This window comes from Herpailurus yagouaroundi, unplaced genomic scaffold (genome assembly GCF_014898765.1).
Source record: "Herpailurus yagouaroundi ecotype Mexico unplaced genomic scaffold, PumYag 162, whole genome shotgun sequence".
Classification (NCBI taxonomy): domain Eukaryota; kingdom Metazoa; phylum Chordata; class Mammalia; order Carnivora; family Felidae; genus Herpailurus; species Herpailurus yagouaroundi.
The window spans coordinates 12,944,415-12,968,991 of record NW_024412403.1 but is presented as its reverse complement, the minus strand read 5'-3'; the positions used below and the strand labels follow the sequence as shown (position 1 = coordinate 12,968,991).

The window sequence follows — 24,577 nt, the reverse complement described above, 5'->3', positions numbered from 1 at the left end:
TCGCTTAAAAACCTTTTTAGGAAAAACTGAACATATTTTTTTTTTTTTTAATTTTTTTTTCAACGTTTATTTATTTTTGGGACAGAGAGAGACAGAGCATGAACGAGGGAGGGGCAGAGAGAGAGGGAGACACAGAATTGGAAACAGGCTCCAGGCTCTGGGCCATCAGCCCAGAGCCCGACGCCGGGCTCGAACTCACGGACCACAAGATCGTGACCTGGCTGAAGTCGGACGCTTAACCGACTGCGCCACCCAGGCGCCCCAAAACTGAACATATTTTTACTCTGAAAAATGTTCTCGCAGTGCTTTCTCCTTATAATTTAGTATGTCTGATTTTCCCATGCCAAATATATCAGGTCAAAACAAAAAAAATCATTGGCTTTTTGTCAGAAATTATTACTTGAAAATGTATTTTAACCAAATAGCGTTGATTTCGTTCTGCTATTTTTATACTAATTTTTCTGCAGAAAACTGAGGAATCAGGAGATAACCATTTATTTATCAAACTTACCTTTCAATGGCTTCAACCCTGAGGCAAAACAAGTCTCTCTTGTAATCTAGGCTCTTGGGTGTGCATCTGTAGATGTGACCGAGGTTGAGCGAGCACCCAGAGCAGTACAACGTCTCCAGAACACTGCAACAGCGAAAGGCCGGTGCTTCAGCAAACAGGGTACAACTCGTTATAACAAAGATCCCACTGTTAAAATCCAGAAACATTTAACATCTAAGTGGCTAAAATATGTTATTTCAACCTTACTAAGTCATATGAATAAGGGAGGAAAGAAATGGTAGTAACATATATTAGAAGTGTGGACAGTTGCTTCCAGGCCGCAATGACTTAAGCGCCTAGTGACGGGGGACACATAGAAAAGTGACGAGAGGATATTGATGTGGAGTTTTTCTAGAATGTAAATGCCTCAATCTGGTATTAAGAAGAATGATCTAAAACTTGAAAAGAAGGAAAGGATTCCACAGGCTCTTTTAATCTCATATTGTCCACCAAGCCCACTGAGAATCATTAACGCTCTGGGACAGGGGTGGACACATTTTTTCTGTAATGATCCAGGGAACAAATATTTTAGGTTTGTAGGCCACATGGTGTCTGTTGCAATGACTCACCCCTACTAATGTAGCACAGAAGCAGCCACGGACAATACATAACCAGATAGGCACTATGTTCCAATAAAAATATATTTACAAAAAGAAGTGCCTGACCCACGGGCCACACTTCGCTCTACTTGAAAGGTAACATTAAAGTAACATTGGGCGCTTACTACTTACTACGGATCAGGGCCCAGACTCTGAAGTTCGATGAGGATTTACAGAAAGCAGATTAGTAAGATTAACAATCTGTAACACCACAAATGATTTTAGTCTGCTGGAGAGGCAAATGTTCTCTGCTAGTACAAAAGATAACCTCAAAGGCGGAGGCTTTATTGTCCTGGGGGACACGAACTAGATTTGTTCTCCAGAAAGTGTCCTTCTCTAAACCAGCTTTGCCATGTTCCGATTCCCTCAGGAAATGAGTGAAATAAATCTTGGACATGTGCTCATCGTGCATCTGTTACAGAAGCTTTCTCTTTTTTAATTAGACTTCGACCTAACTCTCTTCTACTCACTCCAGACATGCTCCACATAGGCAACTCACAAATATTCTACTTAATGATCCAGGTTCTCCACATAATTAATTGCTCCTTCATTCTAGTTATTTCCCAACTCAGGATCTGCATATTTGAATATAATTTGCCCCACCAATGTCGATTCATGTCTTCTTTAAATCTTAGAATCCAGGGGCACTTGGGTGGCTCAGTCAGTTAAGCGTCCGGCTCTTGATTTTGGCTCAGGTCATGATCTCATGGTTCACGGATTCAAGCCCCGTGTCAGGCTCCATGCTGTCAGTGCAGGGACTGCTTGAGATTCTCTCTCTCTCTCTGCCCCTCCCCTGCTCACTAGCTCTCCCTCAAAATAAGTAAACTTAAAAAAATATCTTAGAATCCAGTCACCCAAATGCCTCATCAGATTGACCTACCCAAATTTGCCATGCTATAAATATCTATACGAAAATTACAGTCCTGTCGCATAGCAAATTGATAACTGAAGATTTAAATTTCGTGATGATAATATAATATACATCACAAAAGATAGCTATTATTTCAAAAGGATTATATCATGCCTTCTAATAACTAGCTATTCCTGTCATCAAAAAAATGGAGCCAACCAAGACTCAAACAATCTATTAGACTGCATTATTGTTTACCTATAGATACGGAGAGACTTTTTTAACTACTGCAGCTCCATAGGGAGCCAAGAACAAAATGAATCACTGCCCAGTAAATTATAAGTTCTCACTGGTAATATAACTAGCTACATAATATGCCATTGATCATATATTAAGGTTCTATAGGCTTTTATATTTTTTACTTTATATTTTTAAATATATTTTATGTTTTTTGGATATTTTAATATTTTACATTTCTATTCATTTTATATTTCTCCATAAAGCCCAGGAAGGAACCCTACCTATGCTACCAACGGTGAAGAGGAAAATGTCCACACTACATATCGAACCTCATAATCTTTACGAGGCTGCCATACACAATTACCAAGACTGTGAACTAACATATGATGCAGGTGTAATCAGCCAAAAAAGGATACTTAAATAAAGGTAAAATACAAAACACACTGATCAGTGGGTAACATTGTTTTATCCCAAATTATCAAAATCAAAGTAAACACCACTGAAGAATACATGCAAACCCATTCACTTCCACAGTGATCTTGAGAAGCAATGAAGAGGTAGTAGCTACAATTATTGTAGGGTTTTTCTTTTTCATTTTTTTTTTAATGTTTATTATTTTTGAGAGAGAGAGAGACAGAGAGCAAGCAGGGAAGGGGCAGAGAGAGAGGGAGACACAGAATCCAAAGCGGGCTCCAGGTTCTGAGCTGTCAGCACAGAGCCCGATGCAGGGCTCAAACTCACAGACTGCGAGATCATGACCTGAGCTGAAGTCGGCCGCCGATCTGACGGAGCCACCCAAGCGCCCCAGTTTTGTAGTGTCTTTGTTTTCACAGCTGGCAAGGATTTGGCCAGAACCTACCCTTAAATTTGGACAACAATATTGAGAAAGCAGTACCAGAAATCACAGGGTGATTTTCGACAAGAAATGAGTTAGCACATAAGAAACTTAACAAGCGACAGAACGGACCCAGGAAACACTCCTACCTTAACGACACATTTCTAAAACCCACAAGTGTTCTTGTTGACCAGCTGCAGAATGACGCAAGCAGCTATTCAGTAGGACAGGCCTATCAAAAACATACGAGCATTCTAAAGCGATACGATATTTCCCCAAGTGTGGAATATGGGACCCTGATGAAATTTAGGACAGTGTAATGTGGCATGAATGATGGGTTCAGGTGATACAAGTAAACAGGACTAAATAACACTGGCTGACAGAGGATGAGTCAATTCCCCTTTAGTTCTCTATCAATCCCAATTATAAGAAGAAGAAAGTCTCAGTCTGGTGCTAGGAAGTCTCGAACACGAATCTCATAGGTGCAAATCTTTCTACAGTGAGAGAACAGACTTTGGGCTCAGAACAAGTGAGGTGACAGCATCCCTGCTAGAGTTTAATAACATCTGTTTTCATTGTAGTAAACATCTAATCAATGGCAAATGATATATGTATGGCAGTAATACATTAGATTCCTTTTTAAATAAATTTAAATAAAATCCTGAGTCAATGTAAGGAAAGATAGTAAGTACATGATAGCTGGTAAATGAATATGGCAAAATTGGTGAAAGTGGCATCCAAATAAGTAAAATTGGGGTCAGCTGGATGGCTCAGTCAGTTAGTCAGTTAAGCCTCCGACTCTTGATCTCAGCTCAGGTCGTGATCTCACGGCTCATGGGTTCGAGCCCATGTGGGGCTCTGCACATTGCATGTGGAGACTGCTTGGGATTCTCTCCCTCTCCTGGCCCCTCCCCAACACGTGCTTGAACACGCGTGCACGCACACTCTCTCTCAAAATAAATGAATATCTTAAAAACAAAAAAAAGTAAACGCGGCAAGGAAAGAAGAAAGAACACTTTGCAAGAAGGGAGGGGAGGCACAGCACTGTGCTAGCTCTAACCACTGCACCGTCCTGTGGCCTATCTCCCCAGGCCTTCCGTTCTTCATCTACAAACTGAAAAACAAGCTAAGTCTGGCTTTTCCAAACTGAGGTCACCTGCGTTGCCAGCAGCACCATTTCTGCCACCTACACGTACTACCTGTACTACCATTAATGTAATTCTCCTTAAAAAGAGTAATCTCCTAATTGAAATGCACTTTATTTGAATTGGACACTCTAGCTAGCATTACTTTAAAAGGAAAAACCAGAAGTTTTAAGTACACGTGAAAAAACATACATGATTATTAATTTTTGTTGAGCTGTTTGTGTACCGCCTACAGTTACTTCATATATATCGGTAAAGCACACCCTGGGCAACAATTATACAGGCAGAGCCTCCCATTCAGTTTACTGAAGATGCCACTTGTAGCACAGTGGATGACAGGGATGCCAAGAGAGTGACGCCTTCAGCCCTGGGAGCAGGAGCACGGGGCCTGGGGCTTGCTGGAGCCCCCGTGCTGGCTGCCTGCAGCCTCATGCAGCCTTGTCTGTTTACCTCAACAGGCGACATGTACATGTGTGTAAGTGTGAGACTAGCATTCTCTATGGGTAGCATGACATTAAAAAAACGTAGGTAGCGTTGGTCTAAGGCATCCTTTGGCTAAGATTTTATGATATAGACTTTTTTTTTTTAAATTTTCAACTTGTTTTAGCACTAAGCCCAAACACCCAAGAGAGTGTCAGAATGTGACTTTAGAAATTTAGAAACTCTTTTGGGGCGCCTGGGTGGCTCAGCAGGTTGGGCATCCGACTTCAGCTCAGGTCATGATCTCATGGTCCATGAGTTCGAGCCCTGTGTCGGGCTCTGTGCTGATGACTCACAGCCTGGAGCCTGCTTCGGATTCTGTGTCTCCCTCTCTCTCTGCCCCTCCCCTGTTCATGCTCAGTTTCTATCTCTCAGTAATGAATAAACGTTAAAAAAAAAATTAAAAAAAGAAATTTAGAAACTCTTCCATTGCAATATCTAAAAAGATCACCAATGCTCAAGAGTTAATACATTAAATGGGCTGATTCTATACTGACCACCAGAAAGAAATTTTTATCCCAACTAATCTTACTGGTAATGATCTTTTTAAAGATTTTTAGCTGAAAAATAAACATTTTCTCAAATACACATATTCCAATAGATAATAATAGCCTTACTCACCAACCATTTTCATTTTTACGTTTGGACAGTATCTGTTCCTTATCCACAGAAACATTACAGGAAACACCTAGAGCAAAGTAACAATAATTTATTAATGTGGTTTGCTATATGACACATGCAGGTATTTAGAGAACTTTTTTTTTTTTTAAACATTTATTCATTTTTGAGAGACACAGAGCGTGAATGGGGGAAGGGCAGAAAGAGAGGGAGACACAGAATCCAAAGCAGGCTCCAGGCTCTATCTGTCAGCACAGAGCCCAACGTGGGGCTTGAACTTACCAACCGTGAGATTATGACCTGAGCCGACGTCGGACACTTAACCCACTGAGCCACCCAGGTGCCCCTGGAGAACTTCTAATTCAATTTTCCTTTTAGAACTCAGAGAACCAGGAAAGATAAGAGCCCAAAGTCCCACAGGCATACAAGGGTGGCTCAAAACAAAATGTACCTCTGTACATCTCCTGGAAAAAAGGTGGCAGAATGAGAGTTCTTTCTCATCCATGAAAACCACTGACATTAACAAGTAAAACTAGAGGGGAAAATTCAATCACCAGTAAAGACTGGAACACCTAGAACCTCAGTCACAGATTACCAAGAATACCTGCAAGGTACAGTAAAATTGGGATTAAACCCAAGAAAGATGGGGCGCCTGGGTGGCTCAGTCAGTTAAGGTTCAACTCTTAATTTCACCTCAGGTCATGATTTCGGGGTTCGTGGGATCAAGCCTCCCCACCCCACCCCCCCCCGCCACACACACACCCCACATTGGCTCTGCACTGTCAGCACTGATTCTCTCTCCCTTTCTTTCTGCCCCTGATAGCACGTGTGCATGCACTCTCTCTCAAAATAAAGAAACATTTTTTTAAATTAGTCTAAAAATGAATAAAATAAAACCAAGAAAGATGTTAAAAGGCAATGCATACACCCCCAGGTTACAAATGCAGAGCTCTCAGAGACTTGGACAAAAATCTTTTATTTAGGCCATGACTTGGATGGTGTCACAGCTGACCCCAGAAGCAGGAAACATTCCCAGAGGATCTAGGTCCAGGATACACTAAGGAAGGGATGGGGGACAGAGGGAAATGAAAAAGACCTCACACTTAAAATGTCCAAAGCAATTGGTTTCACCTCCTACGGTCTACCTGAACGGGGTAAATTCCACCTCCATCCACCAAGTTGCTCATATCAGAACGCAAGGTGTCACCCTTGATTCATCTCATCCTCCGTAACCCCCATATCCACTCCACCGATCAGTCCTGGCAATTCCACCTCACGAAACTCACTCTTGCTCCCAAACCATCACTACGTCCTCTTGCCTAGACTATTGCACTAGCTCCTACTGACCTCCCACTTCCACACTTAACCTTCCCTTCAGAGCTTCCTCCAAAGAAAAATCTGGGCCATATCACTCCCTTGCTGAATAGATTAGAATATTCTAATACTCACTAGAATAGAATTCTATTCTATTCACTCACTAGAATAGATTCCAATTCTGAAGAACAGCCTCGAAGGCCCTGAATTTTCTGACCCCTTCCTTCCTCTCTTTTATTGCCGCCTTCTTCATTCTGCTCTTCAGTCACACCAGCCTCAGGGCCTTTGCACTAGCTGGTCCCTGCCTAGAAAAAGCAAAGAGCATGATCCCAGAATTGTACATGCAGTCAAGAGGACGTTTATGTGAAAGAGAACAGAAAGGCATTTTCAACCACTCAAATTTGAAGTTTTCTTGGGGATTGGTGTGGGGTGGGAAGGGACTACTGATGATGATTAATGAAATAAACAACTCAGAAATGAGAAAGCTATTAAGCTTTCTTGTATTAATAAGAGTCCTGGAGTTGAGAAACAAATTCATACAAACATTACATTAAGCTTCAATGCCCAGGCTATGGCTACAGAACAGAACATAGATGTTATAAACCTTGACAAAGTAAAAATAACTAACTCAAACTGAGGCGGAAGGAAATGGAAATTAATCCAAGAGTTCATTTCTTTATCTTTCATGGCAGCAATGGGGAAAGGCACAGGGTGGGGGGTGGGGTAAATTGAACTGTCTAAAGCTGACAGTTTTTAAAATTTAAAAACTGTTATAGCAAAAGTAACAGAAGGGGTTTTATACATAAAACACAACAAAAAAGCATGTGGAAAAAGATAGTTCTACTTTCTGTAAAAACAGAAACTACAAGCAAAATGAAAGATTTAACACCATACATATTATGTCTTGCCTACTAAAAAAAAAAAAAAGGATTCTCCTACTGTATCAAAAATCTCAACCCAAGTACATGCTGTTCTAACGGAGGCAACTCTGGAAGCAATCCAGGATCAACAATGACAGATTGGGAGGATTAACGGTATCTCCGTTACAAAAATCACTTCAAGTGGCCCTTACTAGCCATTTTGAGCTCATGATACACATTAACTCATTTAATCCTCCTAACTACCGCGTGTATGTATTATCCTCATTTAGTTGGTCATTTTTTACTGAGCAATGTAAAACCATAAGATGCTGGTTCAATCGCTGCTCTTCTGGGCTGGGGGACCCCAGAAAAGGACCGGTCTCATGAGCCCAAGACGCAGGGGTGACCCTCCTTCTCCCCTTTTCCTGGGACAGCTCACCTTCCCAGATTTTTCTGCTTTTAAAAACCCTAGACGGCCCCAAAACACCCCTCTCTCCTTCTCCTCCCGGACCGTCCAGGAGCGGCACGCTAGGAAAGAAGGTGGCCCCAAGCTTCCCCCCCGCCACCCCACTGCCCAACCCCCTCCCCCCCGCCCGGCGCGGCAACTGACAGCGCAACAAGATGCAGTTGGTGTCCTCCTGGCTCGTCACCCAGCTCAAGGAGTCGCCCAGCGGTCGCCGGCAGCCGGAGCACAGAAACACCAGCGGCCTGTCCTCCTCCTCGGCCGGCTCCACAGCCTCCTCGCGCCGCGTCCTCTCTGCACAGGCCACCGACGGGTCCCCGCTCAAGGAGGTCCAAATGCTGGCCCACTTCTGCAGCAGCTGGTGACGGTCCGAGTCCTCCGAGAGCCGCCTGCCTAACAGGGAGGAGTCGCCCCACTTGCCCTTGTCGCCGCCACACGTACAGCTAGTAGAAGAGCAACCTTTGCAACCCGGCGACCAACTGCCCGCCATTCTTCCAAATCGCCCGCGCCGCGGAGCGCCACGGGAAAAGCGCCCAAGCGCCTGCGCGGGGCGGGGCCAGGCCGCGGAGACCGGAAGGGGGCCGTGGCTGAGGGGCGGAACCTAAGGGAGAAGACACAGCTGGCAACCTGCTGGTGCGCCTGCTCCTTGTCGGACTGCTCCAAGGCGGCTGTTCTTCGCTGCAGAACAGCTTGAGGAAGTTGAGGCTGCTTTTCCAGCTTTTAGGAAATTGAGGCTGCTAGAGATCTGGCGGCTGGTCTACTTGGGTAAGGGTGTTGAGCCCCTTACCTAGGAGGGGCGGTGTCTTTGAGAAATTTACAGGTCCCAAACTAAATTACCAACCCTTCACTGAGACTTTCACAGTGGTTACTAAAGTGAATATGCCTCCCCACACACTCCAACCAGAGAGAGAGAGAGAGTTGGGACACACTCTTGCTTTGTACGGCCTCATTCCGCCACCCTCCGTGCTACAGCCTCTTAAATTTTAGCGTGCCTAAGAGTTACCTGGGAGCTGATTAAAACACAACTTTCCAGGCCCTGTCTTCTCGGATCTAGTTTAGGATCTAGTTCAGAAAGTCCGTTGGGCCCAAGAATTTGCCTTTGTAACAAGCTCCTAGGCGATGACCGTGCTGTCAGTATTGCCAGCTCCACTTTTGATTGCCACTGCTCTAGTCTGTCTCGTTTCCTCGAAGTGGAGAAAGAGGGGTTGTTGGGAAGCCACCTTCTCAGGTTGCTTTTGTGCACTGTTTTTGCTGGAATGAGACCCTGGAAAGGGCTCTGGATCACTCAGGTTAGCAATGCAAGGAAAAAGCTGGAGAAGCGAGTGTGAACAGCAGCAGTGTTAATGGAAAGTTTGGAAGTGATTGTTGACTGGTTCCGGGAGCCAGCCATTAGCCCCTTGCATGAAGGGGGCATCCCTTATGGATGGTAAGGACAGACTTCCTCAGCTATTCACCAAAAGCCAGACTTGAAAGGACCACGTCAGGGCAGGAAAGGGTGGTGGCGAAGGGACAGCTGCATCATGGACAACTTTGCAGCATGTAGGAGAAACGGTTCCCACCAAAGACTAGATCAGCTCCTGGGACTCTCCTATACCCTAAGACACTGCCCACTTCACTTGGTCTGCGAAACTGTTTACATAAATTTTACTTCCAATGTAGTTGCCTCTGGGCACCAGCAAAAGCAAAAGCTTTGGAGTCAGAAATGGCAGTCTGACCTAACCCTCCATGAAATAGTAACCATGTAGCAAACTATGGAAAGGCAATTTTCCTTCCCTGAGTCTGATTCTTCATGGGTTAAATGGGTCAGTACCCCCTGGGGATTGTTAACGGGATCAAGTGATGATAGGCTTGAAAATGCTTTAACCCTAGTGTACCATGGCCACGTTAATTAGCCTCCAATGGGAAGAAAATTGCCCTCCCTCCTATTTTTTTTTCTTTTTCTTTTCTTTTTTTTTTTTTTTTTTTTTTGTGCAAGCAAGCCTGACCTCCCTGGACTGCTGTTTTCAAGCACAATAATAGATCTGGTACAACAGTGATACAACCCACATCTGTTCTTTAAGCAAATGGGTAGTAACCTTGGAATTCAAAGGAATGATCCCCTTGCCTCAGGCTTTGGGTTCTTATTAGCAACACTTAAATTCTATGGTGGGAGAGCCCAGTAAAGAAGGAATGCACAGCGTGGCTGCCTGAGCAGGTTCTCACCAGTGCACTTTTAGGCCCAATCCCCTAATAATAATAATAATAATAATCAAATTACATTTTACAGCTGTATTGCTACTAAGGTGAATATATAAATATTGTATATTAAAACATTTTCTTTAACCTAAAAGTTCCTTTTTTTCTTCTGATTTTAAAAGAAAGTAAAACATTTCTATGGGGTGGTAAAAATATCATGGGCCTTGGGCCCTGTGCCTAATGGAGAAGTCAGCCCCAATGCAAAATGAACCCCTCTCGTAGTCACAATTATTGTCTGTATTATGAGTACAAAATATTTAGATTCCCACAAAACCATATCTTACATGGGGACAAAATCAGATGCTCGAGTAAGATGACCTTGGACTGGGTGGGGCAGAGGTTTCCTGAACAACCATTCCAAACCTTCCTCTTACTTATACAGCCAGGAGATTTGCATAAGGTGTTGAGGACAAGTTTCACGTCCCCTACTGTCACCCCCAGTTCCAGGAATGGATCCCCAGAGGTTTAACCCAATGAGGGTAAGCCACCTCTCTTCCGGTCTTGGTGCAGTGATGGCTCCCACCCAAGACTTAAGCCAGTCAGCACATTAGGCGCCCCTGGTGAAAAGGATTGGCTCAGGTTAACAACTGAACCTGAGCTGTCAAGTTTTGACCAGAGTAAACCTCAAGACTCTTGTTCAGTGGTTAAGGGAAGGGATGTCCTCCTTGTTGTCTGGATGTGGACAAAGAAGCACATACCCAGAGTGCTTCAGGCAGTCATCTTGAAAACACAGAGAAGGGGGGAACTGAGAGAATCAACGAGAAACTGAGCCCCCAACCTCCGAACTCTTTCCGTTACACGAACCAACAAATTCTCCTTATTGTAGAAGCCAGTTGGAACTGTTTTGTTCTATCCAGCAATTCAAAATGTACGTCACAGTCTGACACAGTATGTCAAGATGAAGACTTTGACTGAGACTCCAAGATGCAGTAAAAATGACGTCCCAAGAGGTGTGAGAGAAGAAATTGCCTCTCTTCCTGGAAGGATCCTTCAGAGTGGATGTTGGAAAATTAATTCCCTCCTGCCCTTACGCCTCTTCCCACATTTCATCGAGATTAAGGACTAGAGAAAATAGTGACCAAGATGACGTCATAAGAAGGATTTCTTTGGAGACGGGCTGGGCTGTGAGCTCCACTTCTCCCCACTAGAGAAGGTGGAGGGTATCTGCCCCTGTTGCCTCCATCTGGCTGAGAGGAGACACTGAGGAACCATTTGCAGGGCCCGCGGGCTCCCAGGTGTTTGGGGATCCGGTGGCGGGCGGGAGAGTCGGGCTGTCGAGCTGTTTTGGTGGCACAACAGAGATGAGCCAGACAGGTTGTCAAGCAGATACGGACTTTGCTGGTGGGAAGGCCACCTAGAGTCTTAAATTCTGCCCAAGATAACCTGTAAGGTTGAAGACTCTCCAGCAGTGAGCATCCCAGCGTGAAAGGGACCCTGGAGGACCAGCCCGAGGGGAGACCTTCCTGGGTCGTGGGTGGGCAGCTGCAGGTGGGAGTGCAGGGGGTTTCTGGGGGGCTAGGGGGGCGTTGCTTCTAACCATGCCAGGCCAGAGGGTGCAAAACCAGGTTATGATGGAACCCATTCAAGTGAAAACTGTTTTGCCCCCTCTGTCCCCCATTTCAGCCTAGGAATGGAAATAGCAGGGAGCAGGTAAGACGAGAAAGAACGCAGAACCAGCCGCACCAGGGGCAGGTGTCTGCCAACAAATCCCACCTCGGGGAGGAAGATAGTAACTCTTACCCTCGAGCAAAGACTACAGTTTAGATTAGTATCTTGGACTGGATACTACCATTTTCTGTCACAGATTCCGTTTATAACTGAAGTAGCTGCATAATTATTTACTCCCTAAGAGAGTTACACTCAAACTGCAATAATATGGGAGGGTTTCTTTACAAAGTGTCTTTACAAAGTGTCTTTACACTTTGTCTTTACAAAGTGTCTTTACACTTTGTCTTTACAAAGTGTCAAATGAGAAAGGTAGAGACAGCATGTAGCAGAGATCCTCAAGGGCCCAGGAACCCATATCCATAGCCTTGACCCACAGGGATGCAGGGAGGGCATTTTCTCAAGGGAAAGAGAGCTGTGAAAAGCAGACCACGTAGGGAGGATCACCCTTCCATCAAGGGACGCAGCCATATGAGTTGACCTGGAGAGAGGCAGGAGATTAAATTCCTGACCTTGTTCTCTTCCCTTCCTCCAGTTTCCTGCTGGAGCTCTCCATTGCCCAAGTGCAACCAGAATCCAGAGGGCACACAGCATATTGATGTGGCCCATACAAGTCTGCTTGGTGAGTGGGTCTGGAGTGGCCAATGGAGGGAACCCCGCACACAGGCTGCCCTTGTCCTCGTCCAGGGGCAAAGAACAGGCTCCCCTTACCAAGTAAGCTCTAAGAACATAGTAGGAAGCACAATTCAAAGCAAGATTTCATTTTGATTCTATCCTTCCATCCTTCTTGCTCAACATACCATTACTCAGACTACCTGATTAAATTATCATTTCTGGCTGGGTTCAAAAACCATGCACGTAAGGGGCGCCTGGGTGGCTCAGTCGGCTGAGTGCCCGACTTCAGCTCAGGTCATGATCTCACAGTTTGTGAGTCCGAGCCTCGTGTCGGGCTTTATGCTGACAGCTCAGAGCCTGGAGCCTGCTTCGGATGCTGTGTCTCCCTCTCTCTCTGCCCCTCCCCTGCTCATGCTCTGTCCCTCTCTGTCTCAAAAATAAATATACGTTAAAAAAAATTTAAAAAGCCATGGTGTGTTTAACAAACAAATTCCAGTCTAATAAATATCTGTGGCAAGCACTAGTAGAAAGAGAGAGAGACAAAGCAAGAAAATATAACTAGGAGAGAGAAGGAACAGGAAAACAAAGGGGGAGAAGAAACAAATGAGACCTTGACAATTTTGCTGGAAGAATTTGTGCCTTTTTAAAAGCGCACCGGCAATCGAGGGAAATCAGAAATTAATGGCTGCTGGTTACCATCATGACCTAGATTGTAACTGCTACACTTCCTGACCCTTACACAAGAATGACAGTGAGGAGTGTTTGCAGGTCCCAGGGTCCATCAGCTGGTCCCACTAGGAAGTAGAGAGCTAGCCGCAGTTGAATTTGAGGACCTCTTGGTCCAACTCTTACTGGTGGAGACACTGGGAGCCAAATGGCATCCACAGCTGCCTGCCCTGACCGGCTGGCAACCAAGAGAATGCCATGCTGGGCACTCAGTCCCCAGGGACCTTCTCGCACAATCAGAGCCCTCCTCAGGGGGATAAAATGTGCTGTGGGAAAAGTTTGGTTAGCTATTTCTATCTGTGCTGCAGGGGCGAAACAATAACTACAGGAATATGCTTCACCTTCTTCACAATCCTGATGCAGGATGTTCTTTAAATAGTTCTGTTTCCCTCTCCTATTTAATGTGTGGAATCACGCTTTTCCAGTCTTTAGCAGATATATTTAATTCTCACGGAAGTTAAAAAAGAATAAGGAGAAAAGCATCCGATCTTCAGTAAATTCATAATATATTTGAGCTGGGGGCGAATCAGAGAAGCGCTTCGTCTCCATGTCTCACTCCACAAATAGAAAGGCTGAGGCCCAGTGTGGTTTGGGAGTCCTGGATCTAATTAGCGGCAGAGATAAGTGGACATCTGGGCTGTTATATGCCCAGCACGCTTCCCCTCTTCTTGGGAAAACTACACCACCTCCTCCCTCACTCCTACAATGCTGCTCTGGTGGGCTTTCCATCCTGAAGGTCTCACTCCACGCACGTCCCATCCCAGAGCACGACCTTCCCGACCACAGAGACTGGTTCGAGGTGAACAGCTGTCAGAACTAGAGCCAGTCTCAGTCCGTCCCTGGGACGTTTCATGCCAAAGTTTGGAGGGAGAGTCTTCTGCTCACCTTTCTTCTTGAATCATGATCCCAGAGCTGTCATCAGCCATGTCCCCAGCGATGTGGACCATCCTGGCATGACACTGACCCTCAGAGAGACACAAGATCAAGGGTAGCAGCCGAATCCCCATTCCCAAGGGTCTCCCTCCAGATTTGTGGGCACCCCTCACAACATGATCCCATTAAGACCCACTGGTGTTCCGGCGCCTGGGTGGCTCCGTCCGTTGAGCGTCCGACTTCAGCTCAGGTCATGATCTTGCAGTCCGTGAGTTCGAGCCCCGCGTCGGGCTCTGTGCTGACAGCTCGGAGCATGACCTGCTTCGGATTCTGTGTCTCCCTCTCTCTCTGCCCCATCCCCCGCTCGCGCTCTGTCTCTGTCTCTCTCAAAAATAAACATTAAAAAAAATAAAAATAAATAAAAGACCCGCTGGTGTTTAAGCTAGTCAGAATTGGGTTTCTGTCTACCAAGAGCCTTGACTAATACACAGGTTTCAGTCCAGAACCTAGGTCTCTGGACCCCAAGTACAGCAGTCACAGCACTATACCAAATTGTTGAAATATAACACCATATATTTGGTAGTGCCTTGTGGTTTTCAAAATACAGTCTTTCAAGGGGGCTAATTCTGGAGAATTACAATATCCTGTAAGAGAAGAATGCATTTCCAGTATAAAATTCGTAAGTCAGTCCCTCACATTCTTTCCTTTGTTTCCCCTGGTTCTTTCCATGTTTTAAACAGACAACCAGAGGAAGGACTCAGCGAATATGAGTCTTTAATGCCCGTATCAAACACCTATAAATCTCCCTTTTAACTAAGAGGAAGTTCTCCAGACTCAACAGAGACTGATCAAAAAGTGAAGACTAACTCCCAGATCTGGAGTAATACTAGAGAGACCGTAAGTATCAAAGACACAAATTATGGATCTTTAGACAGATTTGATGCAATGTTGTTGCATCCATAGTAAAAGAATTGGAAGATCAAGTTTAAGAAAATTCACAGAAAACAAAATTAGATAACTAAGAGATATAAAAGGGGGAGAAAAAGATCAAATCCATAAGCAATCAGTCCGGGAGGTCCAACATCTGACTAAAGCCAGATCAAGTGGACAGGAAAGACAAAATAAAGGAGAACAAATAAAGAAATAATACAGTATAAATTCTCAGAGCTAAAATGTATGAACATTTCAGATGGAAAGGATATACCGACTGCCCAGCCCAAGGAATGAATTAATCTCACACTAAGATTTAGCATTGTGAACAATCAAAACTCTAGTGCTTCAGAGAAGATTACAAAGTTTCAAAAAGAGAAAAATCAGGGTGGCATTAGATGTCTCATCAGCAACTCAACTTCAGCAGCTAGAAAGGTCAAAGTTCAGAGGGCAAATAAGTTTCAGGTAAGTATTACATACCCACTCAAATCATGACCAGATACAGTTAACATTTTCAGACATAACTAAACTTAGGAAACATATCCTCACCACATCCTTATTCAAAAATGTGCTGCAACAAAAAATGCGAGATGCGAGGTCTCACTAAAAGAAAAGCAAATATTTAATATATGAAAAGATTCTCTACATTTATTTTTAAACTCTGCTGAAAACCAGTAGCTCACCTATCAGTTTGATAAAATCTAGAAGCTTGACAAAATAATTTGTTGTCCAGGCTATTGTCCAGGAAAACAGGTAGTTTGATACATTGCTGACAGAGACACAAGTAATTATAATATCTACGGAAAGGAATTTGGTGATATCTAACACAATTACATTAGTATGTAGCCTTGGACAGAATTCTTGCTTTCAGGAATCGATTCCAAGAATATGATAAAAACACGAACACGGGCATTGCAGCGTTATTTGCAACAGCAAAGATCGAAAACAACTCAAACATCCACCAACTGGGAACTGGAAGAATAAGTTGTACTGTACCCATAAAATGGCGGCATTATGCATCTGTGAAAGAGAAAAAAAATCTCTCTCCATGCCACGAGAGATCTCCAGAATAAGCTGGTAAGTGAAAAAGGCAAGGTTTAAAGAAATGAAGTTTGCTGTTTGACATCTCAAAATGGGGGAAGAGAAAGACTGAATACTTATACTTTTAAAAGTCGAAGGATAAACTGAAAACTTTTAGAAAGTACTTACTTGATTGAAAGTTACAGGAAAGGGGGCGCCTGGGTGGCGCGGTCGGTTAAGCGTCCGACTTCAGCTCAGGTCACGATCTCGCGGTCCGTGAGTTCGAGCCCCGCGTCGGGCTCTGGGCTGACGGCTCGGAGCCTGGGGCCTGTTTCCGATTCTGTGTCTCCCTCTCTCTCTGCCCCTCCCCCGTTCATGCTCTGTCTCTCTCTGTCCCAAAAATAAATAAAAAACGTTGAAAAAAAATTAAAAAAAAAAAAAGTTACAGGAAGGGAGGACAGGAACAGAAGCTAGAGTTCTATGAATATACCTTATTTTGTGTCTTTGACTTTGGAATCGTGACTATTTTACATAATTGTAAAACCAAAATTTTTAAAAAGCAATCTCTAAATATTGAAATATTTAATATATTTAGTGGGTGGCAGCCTTCATAGGGAGAACTGTTTCACGTGACTTTAAAACATAAATTTGACTACACATATCTTATAGGAGATACTCGAATAACAACAACAAAATTGCCCCCTTCATAAAAAGTCTAGTAATCATATTGCTCCCATTGTTGATACTGAAATTGTTATTCCAAGACTATTTGTGTGTATATTATATACTGAATAATTATGTTAGTATTGTTTGGAATAGGATATTAAGTTTTGGAGTAGAGGTACAGCTAAGTATGATAGGGTTAAGTAAAACTCTACAGTTGTGATTCTGGATTGTAAGTATTGGTATGAACTCATGATGTTTTTATATCTTAAAAAATAAATATATCCTAGCTCCCTACATTGAATAGACCTGAATACATAATCAACCCAATAGCAGTAAGCACCTCTAGCACCCAGATTATGATAGCTAAACACCATTTTCTATAAATGAAACCAGGAGTCCTTGGAGACATAGCTGAATCCATGGTCTAGGGTAAGAAAGAAACAAATTGAGCCTGGACCATCTTGTCATTCCAGAAGGAAGGAAACTATAAAACCCAAGGCAAAGCCAACTACTAATGTAACCAACATGAAGAGGCTCTCACTGTCCACATAGGTAATTTCTGCATCAGTAATAGTAACAGCTATAATGAACTGGAACATCAAATAGATTTAATGGCATGAACTCATAATGACTTAAAAAATGTCCTCTCACTGTTCACTGGGAGAGGCTGGAAAACCCAATCAATATTTTGAAAACTGGCGATTAAACAAACAAGTAAATCAAACATCTATCCCACCTTCATATGAATTGTTCCTCAGGTAAGTGAATAGTCATGAAGGAAGGTTTCTCTTTTCTGTTTATTTTTTAAAGAACAGTAGCTAATGAATGAAGAAGGAGATAGACGAAGGTGGTCGCCATTTTTACAACACTTAACACATTAAAGAATTGCATCAAGGGTTAATCACTGATTGGTAATATCACAAAAAAAGAGACAACCAGACATTACGTGCCTCTCAAAGGAAGGACACCACACCACCTGTGAGGTACTCTTGCCAAAAAAAAAAAAAAAAAATCAAACCATAGTCTGGTCCAGTCTCTAGCTCTAACTTTACTTTCCAGCAAATACGGGGCATGGGGAACATGACTAACTCCACCATGGCACCCAACTGGCAAGCTCTTCAGGACATAGAACCAATTTCCTCAACAGATAAATTGCAAGTTTAAAAAGAGAGAGAGAGAGAAAGAGAGAGAAGGATGAGGGAGAAAGAACCTGTAAATTTAAGTAGACTTCAGAGTCATAGCAACCAACAGCAACATATGCACCTTATTTATTTGTTCCTGATTTGAGCATATTAACTGTAAAAGAAATTATGAGACAAACAGGGAAAATTTGAACATTGACTGGATTATGGATGCAATTAGATAATTATTATTAAATTATAGGTGGGATAAGAGTTTTATGGCTTTATTAAAAAAAAAAAAAAGAATCCTCTGGGATTGCTTGGGTGGCTCAGTTGGTTAAGCATCCAACTCTAGATTTGGGCTCAGGTCTTGATCTAGTGGTTGGTGGGATCCAGCCCTGTGTCGGGCTCTGCACTGATAGCACAAAGCCAGCTCGGGGTTCTTTCTCTCTCCCTCTCCGCTCCCTTTGCCCTTCCCAGCTTGTGCACACGCTCTCTTTCTCTCTCAAAATAAATAAACTTAAAAAAAAAAAAAAAGAATCCTCCAAACTATTTGCATGCCAAAATATGTATAAAATTTTTGCATACCAAAATATTTACAGATGAAGTGAAATATTTAGAATTTGCTTCACAGTAGTCCAGAATGGGGGGCGGGGGAGTGGATGGGGGTACAGATGAAACTCAATTAGCCACATCTTGATCGTTGTTGAAGCTGAGTGATGGTTACATGGAGTTTTATTACTCTGTTTTTGCTGTTTTTGGAAATGTTTGAAATTGCCTATGACAAAAATAAATTTTTTAAGTCATGTAAAGTTTGTATTCACTCTGTTATATCCCCATGTTTGCCTCATATTAAAATGTAACTCTTTACCGAAAATCACTCTGTTCAATTCCTATGCTTACATGTAACTCTTTACTAAAAATCTTTGAGGAAAATGGACACTCTAGAGAAAAGTGCTGTGCTTATTTTAAGGGTTTGTGTGTCCACAACATAGCATTGTTTGCTCACATGTGTTAGGTTGAAGAATAGCAAAGCAAGAAAACAAATTCTCCCCCACTCCCTCTTCAGGGTCACCGGAAGGAACCAGCCCTAGCAACACCTTAATTTGTAGCACCCCGAGACTCATTTTCTGACTCCTAGGACCATAAGATAATAAATTTGTGTCGTTTGAAGCCACCAAGTGTGGGGTAATTGGTTGTGCCAGCTGTAGGGCATGAATACACCCCAGTTTGCAAGTCCCATAGGTACTGGGCAGGGCAGGAAGGCTGTCCCACCTGTCTGCACCCCAGCTTTCTGCCTGGGAAATGGGGCTCCCAGCAGCTGAGGTGGAAAGTTGTGAGAATCACACAAAGTGCTCAGGTCATCGATCAGTAAACGTCTGTTCTCCCTTCTTAACGTTTCTTCCTCTTACCTTCTCCCCTTCGCTCAATCTCTAGTCACAATGACAGCTAACAAGTGTGCACGTTTCCTACAAAAGAAAACACTGTTGGGGCACCTGGGTGGCTCAGTTCGTTGAGCATCAGACACTTGATTTTGGCTCAAGTCATGATGCCAGGGTCATGGGATCGAGCCCCAAGCCCAGCTCCTCCCTGAGTGTGGAGCCTCTTTGGGATTCTCTCTCTCCCTCTGCTACTCTCCCACTTGCTCACACTCTTTCTCTCTCTTTTTCAAAATAAATAGACATTTACAAAAGAAAACACCGTTGGAAAAACAACTTCACCTCCAAGCTTTGGGTTATAAATTAAAATGAGAAGAAAAACAATGCCAACAGACAAGGTCTTTGAGGTAGTTGCTGATATAACTATGTTGCTATTATCTCGGAGAGTTGACCTTGATGGGAGTATTAGTTCTTACACATGTCAAAGGGGGGAAACATTTTTTTATGTTTATTTATTTTGTGAGAGAGAATGAGAGAGAGTGGGGAAGTGGGCAGAGAGAAGGAGAGAGTGAGAATCCCAAGTAGGCTCCCCACTGTCAGCACAGCTTAACCAACTGAGCCACCCAGGTGCTTTCTGGTTTTCCCATGGAAACAACAAACGGTTAACTGATAGAGATCGCGGTCATGCAGAACAGGAGTCTCCATCAGTTTGCAGCTGTCTTAATGATTCACAAGGAAAAGGGCTATCTCCAGAAACCCACAGACTCAATTTCCTGGAGTCCTAAGATCGCCTTCCCCTTCACTGGACAGAAAACCTTGTATCGTCAGTCACTCCTCACAAGTGAAAATTCCAAACGAATGGAATTCAATTATGATCAACTTGAAAATGTATGAAGGAAGGAGGGAAAGGAAGAGGAAAGGAGAAAGAGGAAGGAAGCAAGGGTTAGAGGCAGTTAGTTAGGTTCTAACAGGATACTGGAAGGCAAAGGGGAAGTCACAGGCAGCTATTCGGAGAGATGGATAGATAGATAGATAGATCTCCTTAGGAAACAGATAGATCTCTTTAGGAGATAGATAGATAGATAGATAGATAGATAGATAGATAGATAGATCGATCCTCCTATTGGCTCTGTTTCTCTAGAGAACTCTGACAGAAGGAAATAACACAGAAGGAAAGAAAGAAAAGAAAAGGGTAAAGTTATCTACAATTCCTTTATTTAAAAAAGGCTACATGAAGATAGAAAGCCCTCCCCTAAACCCCAACCAACCTCCTAACTTCGATCCATAGATTTACTTCTACAAATGTGACATTTAGGAAAGTCTATAAGCTTCCGCAAGCCATGTCCCAGCCTCACTTCCCAGGAGGTGGACCCGGGAACGAAACCAGGCTCCGGATCACCCAGCAGGCAGGCCCCGTGGCGCGCTTGGGACACGGTCAAGCAGAGCCCCGCCCGCCATACCTTGCTGACAAACTGCACTCATGAAGAAGAACTCCTTCAAACCGAAGTGTACATTCCCAACACTAACAGATACCATTCTGTAGATAGAGGCAATTGACCTGACTTGTTTTGCTTTTGTTTTGGAATTGGCCCTTTTTAAAACAGCATTTACTTTGTTTACAGATCAGGTAAATTTACATACAGCAAAGAACACAACTCTTAAGTGTACAATTCGGTGAGTTTTGAAAAATGCATATACTTAAACAACTCGCATCTGTGTTGAAGCAGAAAACTGCCATCGCACCCAGAGAGTTCCCTCTGGTCTCTCCACGACTGCCACCCCCAGACACAACCAATTAAACAAATGGTTTCTGCAGTTTTGCCCTTTGCAGAATCACACATATATGGAATCGTACTGTACGAGGCTGTATGTGCCTGACTTCTGTCCTTCAGAGTGGCTGTACCATTTTGCATTTCCATGAGCAGTGTTTGAGATTTCCAGTTGTTCTGTATATTCACCAACATTTAGCGCTGTCGGTATTTTTTCATTTTACCCATTCTGTTACGTATAGAGGGATCTCCTGATTTTATTTGCATTTCCCTGATGACTAATGATGTTAAACATTTTTTAAAAATTTAACATTTTTTATTATTTATTTTCGAGAGACAGAGAGAGAGTGCACGTGGGGTAAGGGCAGAGAGAGGGAGACACAGAATCCGAAGCAGGCTCCAGGTTCTGGAGCTGTCAGCACAGAGCCTGATGTGGGGCTCGAACCCATGAACCATGAGATCATGACCTGAGCCCAAGTTGGACTCTTAACCAACTGAACCACCCAGGGGCCTCAGTAATCTCCTCTTTTTATAAGGACACCAGTGTATTGGATTAGGGCCGCCCTAACAGCCTCATTTTAATTTCCTCTTTAAAGACCCTATCCCCAAATATAGTCACATTCTGAGGTATTGGGGGTTAGGGCCCCAACATAGAATTGAGAGGTTACACAATTCAACCCACAGCAATAGAGCTGTTTATGTTCTATATGAATTTGGGGATTTTTGTCTAGTTATTCTACCAAAGATTAACATTGTGATGTTTAAAACCCAACTTTGTAGGGGCGCCTGGGTGGCGCAGTCGGTTGGGCGTCCGACTTCAGCCAGGTCACGATCTCGCGGTCCGTGAGTTCGAGCCCGACGTCAGGCTCTGGGCTGATGGCTCAGAGCCTGGAGCCTGCTTCCGATTCTGTGTCTCCCTCTCTCTCTGCCCCTCCCCCGTTCATGCTCTGTCTCTCTCTGTCGCAAAAATAAATAAACGTTGAAAAAAAAAAATAAAACCCAACTTTGTAGATTTTCCTTACTCCATTTAGTTCTATGCGTTTTTGTTTCATATATATTATACTCTCTCATTAGGAACACAAGATGTTTTTACTGTTAGGCTTTCTTCGAGTTAAATCTTATCCCTGCATGGTATGCTATGCTTAGGTGTGATTTTCTTTCTATTTATTCCCTTTGGGGTTTGTCAAGCATCTTAAGTCCCCAAATTTGTTTTTCAACCAATTTAGGGAATTTCCAGCCATTTTTTCTTCAAATTTTTTTTTTCTGCCCCGTTTTCTCTTTCCTGCCCTTTGGGATGCCATTTACATATATATAAGGCAACTTTCTACTATTTCATGTATCACAAGAGCACCCATTTTCTAAATCTTTCCCTTGGTTTCTTGGGCTGGAGAAGTTCTAATTACTATTCCTCTGTTCCCCCACCATACCGACTGCTGCCGTCTTCATCACCGTAATTTTTTCATTATATAGAATCTATACTTTTCAGGTCTGGATTTTCCATTTGTTTTCTTGTCCTTGTGGTTAGGTTCCCTTTCTTTGCTCAGATTCCCCCATTTGTTCATTAATTTGGGTCATGTTTTCTATTTAGGTCTTTGGCGGACATATTTATAACAGCTGCTTTAAGGTCCTTGTCTGCTAATTCCAGTATCTAGATGACCTTGGAGCTGGTTTCAGTTGACTTCCTCTTCTCCAGACCGGAAGTCACGGCTTTCCCGTGTCTTCGTAATTCCAGTGGTTTTTTTATGGTATAGTGAACATTGCGGATGACATGTCCTTTCCAGATTCTGTAACTGCTATCTGTGGGCCAGTGTGATGCATTCCATGCCACAGTTATTGAGAACCATTTGACTGGGCTTTAATTTCATAATGTTGCATGCCAAGGACCTGGATTAGTTGATGACTGCATCATTCTTTGCAACCTTAAGGTTTCTGGTTAGTAGGAATAAGTTTTTGTTTATCTCATGGAAAGCTTTTAGTACGATTGAGACTATCAACAAATACTGATATCATAGCTACTGAGTAAAGCATGGGCTCTGTCTTCAAAAACTGTAAAAGATAGCTAGGGAAGCTAGGATGTGTCCAGAAGTGAATTTTAAAATGTGGTAGACCTTACTAAAATGCTATGCATGAAAAGGATTGACAGTGCTAATGTTGGTGATGAGGTGGAACACGGAAACTCTCGTGTTTTATCGGTTACGTTTTTCTGTGTAACAAATCACTCCAAAATGAGTGGCTTAAAGAAACAACAATTCAATTAGCTCAAAATCTCACAGTTCTGAAGATTAGCTCAGCAAGGTGGTCATTGGGTTTTTGCTGTGCTCCGTCATGGGTCCGCAGTTAGCTGCTGGTCAGAGAGGGTGCTCTGCCCCGAAGGGTCAATTGGCTATTGACTGGGCGACGTGTCTCTGATCATCCAGCATGCTAACTTGAGCTTATTCACACAGTAACTGGGCAGGGGCCTGGGAAAGTGGACACGTGGAAGGCTTCCGAAGGCCCTGGCCTGGAGCGTCTCATACAATTTCTTAATAGTTGTATTAGTCAAAGCCAAAACAAGTCACAAGGTCAGCCCACATTTGAAGGATGGAGAAATATGCTTTGTGTTTTTGATGGGAGGAGATACAAAGTCTCAGTGTATACAAGGAAAAGAATTGTGGCTCTTCTTGCAAGATGACATATATTTATTACTTGTGGGGATGTAAATTGGTACTGATGCTTTTTTTTTTTTTTTTTTAGTGTTTATTTATTTTTCAGAGAGAGACATACAGAGTGTGAGCAGGAGAAGGGCAGAGAGAGAGGGAGACACAGAATTCGAGGCAGGCTCCAGGCTCCGAGCTGTTAGCACAGAGCCCGACGCGGGGCTCAAACTCACCAAGGGTGAGATCGTGACCTGAGCTGAAGTCGGATGCTCAACCAACTGAGCCCTCCAGGTGCCCCGGTACTGATGCTTTTGAAGACTATTTAGCTATACCTAGTAAAGCTATCAATTCCACTTCTGATATATACTCAAGAGACATTAGTGCTTATGTCCACCAAATACATGGGAAAAAAATGTTCTCCGTCCATTTTTATTCATAATAGCCAAAACCAGGAAGCAATGTAAATGTTCATCAATAGAAAAATGGAGAAATAAATTATGGAATATTCATACGATGGAATACCATATGGAAAAGAAATAACAAATGACCGCACAGGCAACCATTTGTTGAATAAAAGAACCAGACACAAAAGGAGACATACTGTATTATTGTATGATTAGATTTAGTTGAGGTTCCAAATTGGGCAAAACTATCTGTGACCATCGAAGTCAGTAGAGTGGTTTCCTTGGTCTGGGCGGGGGGTAGTGGAGGGTTTTTAATGTTTATTTATTTATTTTGAGAGAGAAAGAGAAGGAGAGCACAAGCAGGGGAGGGGCAGAGAAAGAGGGAGAGAATCCCAAGGAGGCTCTGCACTGTCAGCACAGGGCCCAGCACGGGGCTTGAACTCATGAATGTGAGATCATGACCTGAGCCGAAATCGAGAGTTGGACATTTCACTGACTGAGCCACCCAGGCGCCCCAGGAATGCTCTATATCTTGATGTGAGTGATGGTCATGTGTGAGTGTTAGTGTATGTGTGTGTGTGTGT

General features: G+C 43.3%; 1 protein-coding gene and 1 long non-coding RNA gene across 7 annotated transcripts in view; one reads left to right on the top strand and one right to left on the bottom strand.

The window, feature by feature from the left end:
- The window catches only part of MIS18A (MIS18 kinetochore protein A), a 46,048-nt gene extending 37,568 nt beyond the window's left edge, over positions 1 to 8,480 (bottom strand). For 4 of the 6 annotated variants that reach the window (XR_005793182.1, XM_040484052.1, XM_040484051.1 and 1 more), the window contains exons 1-3: positions 8,102 to 8,480; positions 5,321 to 5,387; positions 512 to 697 (exon numbers count right to left, since the gene is read on the bottom strand). Coding sequence is in view for 5 of the 6 variants with exons in the window: in XM_040484052.1 (XP_040339986.1) it covers positions 512 to 697; positions 5,321 to 5,387; positions 8,102 to 8,444 (596 nt within the window). In the remaining variant the exon portion in view is untranslated. The remainder of the gene's footprint in view (positions 1 to 511; positions 698 to 5,320; positions 5,388 to 8,101) is intronic. The other 2 variants (XM_040484053.1, XM_040484055.1) reach the window with 1 other exon arrangement.
- An 83-nt stretch (positions 8,481 to 8,563) lies between these two features.
- On the top strand, positions 8,564 to 15,997 carry LOC121035709 (uncharacterized). The gene is made up of 4 exons (XR_005793038.1): positions 8,564 to 8,719; positions 14,809 to 14,965; positions 15,258 to 15,463; positions 15,870 to 15,997. It is a non-coding gene; the product is annotated as an uncharacterized LOC121035709 (long non-coding RNA).
- The last annotated feature ends 8,580 nt before the right edge of the window (positions 15,998 to 24,577 follow it).